General features: G+C 46.6%; 1 protein-coding gene across 2 annotated transcripts in view; it reads right to left on the bottom strand.

Annotated features, from left to right (window-relative positions):
• Nucleotides 1-588: 588 nt before the first annotated feature.
• PKIG (protein kinase (cAMP-dependent, catalytic) inhibitor gamma) overlaps nucleotides 589-5990 on the bottom strand; it is a 78113-nt gene continuing 72711 nt past the window's right edge. For both annotated transcript variants that reach the window (XM_018574800.1, XM_018574794.1), the window contains 2 exons: nucleotides 3355-3532; nucleotides 589-1099 (listed from right to left, as the gene is read on the bottom strand). In XM_018574800.1, the coding sequence (XP_018430302.1) occupies nucleotides 1014-1099; nucleotides 3355-3502 (234 nt within the window). In that variant the 5' untranslated portion in view covers nucleotides 3503-3532 and the 3' untranslated portion in view covers nucleotides 589-1013. The remainder of the gene's footprint in view (nucleotides 1100-3354; nucleotides 3533-5990) is intronic.

The following is a 5990-nucleotide window of genomic DNA, read 5'->3' on the forward strand; positions in this document are numbered from 1 at the left end:
CTGACACTATTTCACCCATTTCACCCAAAGACCTGAAAACGGCCTCCAAAGTGACTCCATGACTGACCACAAATATAACATCAAGATCCCCGAAGAGCGAAGGAGGCTAATGCTCCCCAAAACACATAGAATGCATCATTTTAACCAAATGGAAAGTCTGGAACTGAACTACTACTGACTTCTCATTGCCCACATGTAGAATACTGCTTCCTGGAGTAAAGCATCTTGTAGCTATAATCACAAGTAAAACATTGATATTTTCATGGTGTTTATTCATCCACACAAAATCATAACTGGGAAGAAAAGAAGTGTATTCTTCAAAACAAAAGAATAAAATAACAAAAAACAAAATCACACCATTTCTCCTGTAAGTATTAACTGTCCATTCTATTTAGAGCTAACAGAGACTCTACACCAGACATAGCACTAAAAGATGGATTGAAAAACAAAAAACGTAGTGTTGGCAGTCGGTAATATACATAGGATATTGTACCTGGTGTCAGTACACAGTTTGGTCCGTTCTGGTTCCATAAGGCATTGCTTAAAGTCACATCAAAACATCACACTGTACCTTGGCCGTCCTCCGTATTTCTTTTATATGGCAGTGTGTCACCAAAACTGTTTAAGAACAGGCAAATCGCTTTCTGAAGTTCTACAATAAATATCTGCTTACCTAGAAAATAGAAAGGGAGAGTGGGGGCAGTACCGTCATCAAAGTATCACGCGTCGGTTACGGATTTGCATATCGTTTGTACGTTTCTAGAAAGGGCTCGAATCGCTAAGGCAAGTTTTGGTCGGGTGGAGACTGAAGAGATGCAATGAGCACGTTTGGCCACCGGGTGGCGGGTTTGAGTCATGCATTCGGATTACATTCTTAGGCATGTGCGTGAGCTGAAATAGCCGAATCCAGTGTACTCTTCAGCCTGGAGCCCCATAGAAACCGTTTGGTGCTTGTTCACAGAGGTCTCTTTCTGTATGAAAGTCAGTACGGATGTCTGCAAGACATAAGTAATTCATGACGGTGAGCTACCATCTTGTGCTTTCGGGCTCTGCTCCTGCCCAGTGTCGGAAGCTGCTGCTGCTGCTGCCGCTTGTCCTTCTGTAAAAAGATAAATACAGATTCACATTCATGTATTCCCATTATACATGCCTAGAAAACAAGACCGGGACCTGCCTTGGCTGCAGATTATAAAGGGGCAGACAGCTTCTATGGTGCTGCTTGGACAGCCATTCCCTTATATGTCAGCAGGTCATTTTACACTTATTAAATGTGATTTCATGAAAGGAAACACTATAGAGGAAAATGTGTCCCCCTACAGCAATGAATCTAGTTCAGACTATATCAAGTGAATCAGGTACCCACAGTGGCGTCACAAGGGGGGTGCGGCCCGCACCCAGGTGCCACCATTGGAGGGGTGACACCAAAATGACAGTCATTTTGGTGTCACCCCCTATGAAAAGTCAGGCACTCGGTCATGGACCAAGAGTCTGACAGTGTCAGGAGAGAGGAGGGGAACCGGCTGCATACCTCCTCCCGCCAGGTGAACATCCCCTCCTCTCTCTGCCGGCATCAGTCACCAAGATAGCCACCGGCAGGCATCAATAAGATGACCGCGCATGCGCAATGACGTCACAGCGGACGTCAGAACAAACAGAAACTTTGTTCTTGGAGCAGAGGCGGGGCTCACCTATTCCACTCACATGTAGAACATAAACAGATGCACTAAAGTCGAACTCTAGCAAACAATAGATTTTTGAGTTTGGATAGAGTGGGGAAAGGCTAGTTCCTCTGTCAGGATTGTAATGCTGCCTGTGACCCCCTTAGAGAGATTTGCCCTTGCTTCCCGTGTCAAAACAGGAAGTAAACAATTCTTATGAACTACCCCGTCCTCGCTCCAATAGTAAAAGTCAATTTATTGCTGTCTGGGGCCCCGGTGGACATGTTCTGTGACACAACGGGGCGTGCATTTCCCCCAAGTGTAACCTACAGGGCCAATCTGAGCTTTGATGTTCCTCTTCAGCAGATGTCACATGATCAAGTGCCCCCCAACTCAAGCCAACCTGGTCCAGTATTTTCTACAGGTATGTATTTCAAGACCTTCTATTACTCTGTATTTGTCCATCAACCCCTCACATAGTCTGCTAGCACAGCTTTATGCTGCCATTTACATATACGTACACTTTAGAATGTGTGCTGACCCCATATACAGTAGCAGTTAAATACGCTCGGCCGACTGTCTGCATGGAGTTATCTTCCAGATGCACTAAGCTGCCCCTACTTTGTGTATGAGTGCGGTAAGCTGCTTCCTAGGCAGGGACTGCAGGATCTGAATGAACTAAAGTCTGTTAGATGACCCTCTATAGCAGGGATAGCCGACCTCTGCACTCAAGCTGTTGTGGAACTACAAATCCCATAAGGCATTGCAAAACTCAGACAGCCACATGCATGACTATACAGTGATACCTTGGTTTACGAGCATAATTCGTTCCAGAAGTATGCTTGTAATCCAAAGCGCTTGTATATCAAAGCGAATTTCCCAATAGGAAATAATGGAAATTAAGATGATTTGTTCCACAACCCAAAAATATTCATATAAAAATGATTACAATACAGTACTGTAATATAAACCTGTACAAAATATAAAGAAAATAAACCAATTACAGGTACCTTCGTGGCTGGTGTGAGGGGGACAAGAGAGAGGAGGATTATTGTGTAGGACCACTTTCACTATCACTAACGGAATCACTGCTATCTCTTGGCTCAATGGAATCTTTCTCATTTCATGAAACCATAACAAGGAATCTATCCAATGTGACATTGTGTTGTCGTTAAACAGACTCATCGCTCGCACTGCTACAGCCTTATCCGGGTGGCGCTTTTCTGCAGAATTTTGCTCTTCTTGCAAGACATTGCTTGTATATCAAGGCAACATTTTTCAGAAATGTTTGCTTGTCTTGCAAAACGCTCTCAAACCAAGTTACTTGTAAACCAAGGTATTACTGTAGTTTACAGCAGGATGTCGGCACGCAAGAAATCTCCTTCAAATTCATACTGTAAAGGCCATAGACGCAACCCCTGCTTATATGTTTTAGCCCTACTGGGCTTTGGTCATAGCATGCCACATGCATGGCTCCCAGAGGCAGCAGCATAATGGGATTTGTAGTTTCAGAACAGCTGGAGTGCCGAGGATGCCTAACCTAGCTCTATAGTGAAGGGATAAGACCCAACACACAAAGTGTGTACACCTGATCGCCGATTCTTAGGGATGGTGATGATGAGCCAATGGTCAGCAGTACAGTAGGTTGTGCTAATGCTAACACAATGATCCTTTATAAATAAGATGGATGACCAACCTGCTCCTTGGATGGACATGTCTCCCATGTCCTCGGAAAGTTCTGTCACCCCCGTCGAGGCACATTCTCCCTTGATGTCAGGCACTGCGTTGCGTCTGCCCGTTCTGTCACACGATATGAATTCGCCGTAAGCCGACTCTACGTCCATAACGCCTCTATCATATCAAATTCATTCGATCTGCAGAGAAAAAGAGAAGGGATGGTCAGAAAAGAGCTGTGCATGAGAAGTGGCTGCAAAGCCATATGGAAACTACATTTAGAATCGGAAGGGTTTGCTGGGGGCGACGCGTTTCCAGGCCACGGTTTTCATTGGTGTACTGCGGCGTGTTATGCTGATACAGGGACCAAAACTGTCCAGCAGATGGCAGCAGATTCCCAGCAGTTATACTGACCCTTGAGGGTGATGGATGATGGGAGAGGAAATGCATTAATCGATCCCGGCTATCTGCTGATAGCGCTTGCAGTGCACTCTGGATTTTGTGTACAACATGTCATCAGCTCCAGTGCTCTCAGCAGATACATATAGTGCAATTTTTATATATCCAGCAGAGTGATGACCACAATATACATTTTATAGGCCCATAAGCTTCCAACAGCCCACGGGTAAAAATGAAATTGGGATTCTAAGTGATTGCTCTGGGTTATGAGAAAGGTTTCCTATAATACACTATTCATACATCAGCCCCTGTATGACTACAATCCAGTGATTGCACACTGTACATGACCAGCCTATCCCCAGTGTGGTCTGTGCCAAAGACAATGCAAAGAGCAGCTTTCAAAGTCAGGATCTGAACAGGAACATACACAGCATTTACACAGCAAGCTATAGGGTGTAAGAACTACAGTACTGTCCAGGGCTGGATTTCCATTTTGGGCTTCTGTAGGCACGAATAGAGATCTGTTTAGCCTGAGCCAGTGCCCTTACCTGCTCCAGGACCCACCGGCTTTCACATATGCAGAGAAGGACCCCGGTGTCTCCTAAGGCTACCCTAAACATCTGTCCACATCATTTTACAAGGCAGCCTTATGCAGCACCGGGGTCCTTCCCCTGTGTTTGTGGAAGCTGGCGGTTCCTGTAGAAGCTGCTGGTCTTGCAGCAGGAGTGTCCATTGTGTGCAGAATGAACCCTCCTTGCGGTTGCCGGTGTTGAATTAGGCAGAGTAGGTACCTGCACAATGCCCCTCTATGGAGGGCACCTCTGTAGGCATGTGCCTACTCTTGCCTAATGGTAAATCCAGCCCTGGTAGTCCTCCCACCCTGCTGACTGGACAGGGTATCATCAGGCTGAGGAGGCCATCTCTCTCCTCCCTCATCCAATCAGCATGTTCTTGGCAGCAGATGCATGCAGTACACCAGATTGGCTCCCAGAACTGACCATTCCTCCCCCAGTCTAAGCTCTGCTGTGCAGGGACTGCAAGAAGCTGATACTAAGTCAAATTCAGATACCTACATGGCTTGCATTTCAATGCATTGATTTATTGTAGAATACAGAGTTGCAATGATGTGTGTCTTTTATATCTGCATGAAGTTTAGCTTGAAAGCCTATCCCTGGGGAGAAAAACAAAATATGGGGGCTACCCCTGCACTACAAGGGTCAACTGGCCATTTATCTCAATGGGACTGTACACAGGACTTTTACTTGCCTGATCCCCTGCTCCCCCAGCAGTCCGCGCTCTCCTCATCCCTCCAGCTTGTGGACTGTCCCTATGGGCCCTGCATTAGGCTTGAGGATGTCAATGAGCCTCTAACGGCTGAAGCGCAGGGGCCCCGCTGCACGGGCAGTTTTTTCCTGGAGATCGGCTTCAACAACAGTTAACATGGGTTACCCACAGGGGCTGCAAGATTTCTAACCATGAAACGTCGATTTCCATATGCTGTGCAATGCCTAATCCACAACTGCCCCATACGCTGCATATATTGGACCCGGAAAGGCTCAGACAGAGCCCATTTTTGCCCTGATGTTTGCCACCAGTATACACAGCCCTGGTTTGACATTCCCAAAGACCAGATTCCCACAGCTCCGGAGCTACAACCAGTGTATACTGACAACAGCAGGTAGTAGGCATCAGGGATGAACTTGCACCACCTTCCATTGACCTGTCTTTGGTATACCAGGCCCCACTATTGAGAGCCAGCGGGGCCGACTAGCAAGATACTGAAGCCTGGCCCAGCGGGAGATTCCTCCATCCCCACAGTTTAGCGTAGATGGAGGAATCTGTAGCACTTTTCCCATCTGACCAGAGAAAATCTGCAGAGAATCTATAGGGGGATGACCAGCTTTGGGCAGAAACCATCCACCTTCCCTACACCTCCGCCCGTCCAACCGCCAGAAGGATCATCAATCAAGCTGGTTTCTAACATCTGTTTTTGCTTAATGCCCTTGCAGGTGACTGCCGCACCCACGTGCACCCATCATCCTAGTTAGAAATTGATGAGCTGCTTCCCACATTCCTCTCATTGAGAGAATACATGACTAGATTTATGAGGGTGAAAGTTTATACTGACTGTGGAGTCCCGTATGACGAGTATGAGCTGGAGGAGCCGTCCTGTGACATTTCTACACCATGACATAAGTCTGTCCTCCAGCTATCAGCACGGAGATGTTAGGTGGGGATGAAGTACAGACCAGCTGCGTT

The sequence above is a fragment of the Nanorana parkeri genome, unplaced genomic scaffold (genome assembly GCF_000935625.1).
Source record: "Nanorana parkeri isolate BGI_ZX_2015 unplaced genomic scaffold, ASM93562v1 scaffold50, whole genome shotgun sequence".
In the NCBI taxonomy this organism is placed as follows: Eukaryota; Metazoa; Chordata; class Amphibia; order Anura; family Dicroglossidae; genus Nanorana; species Nanorana parkeri.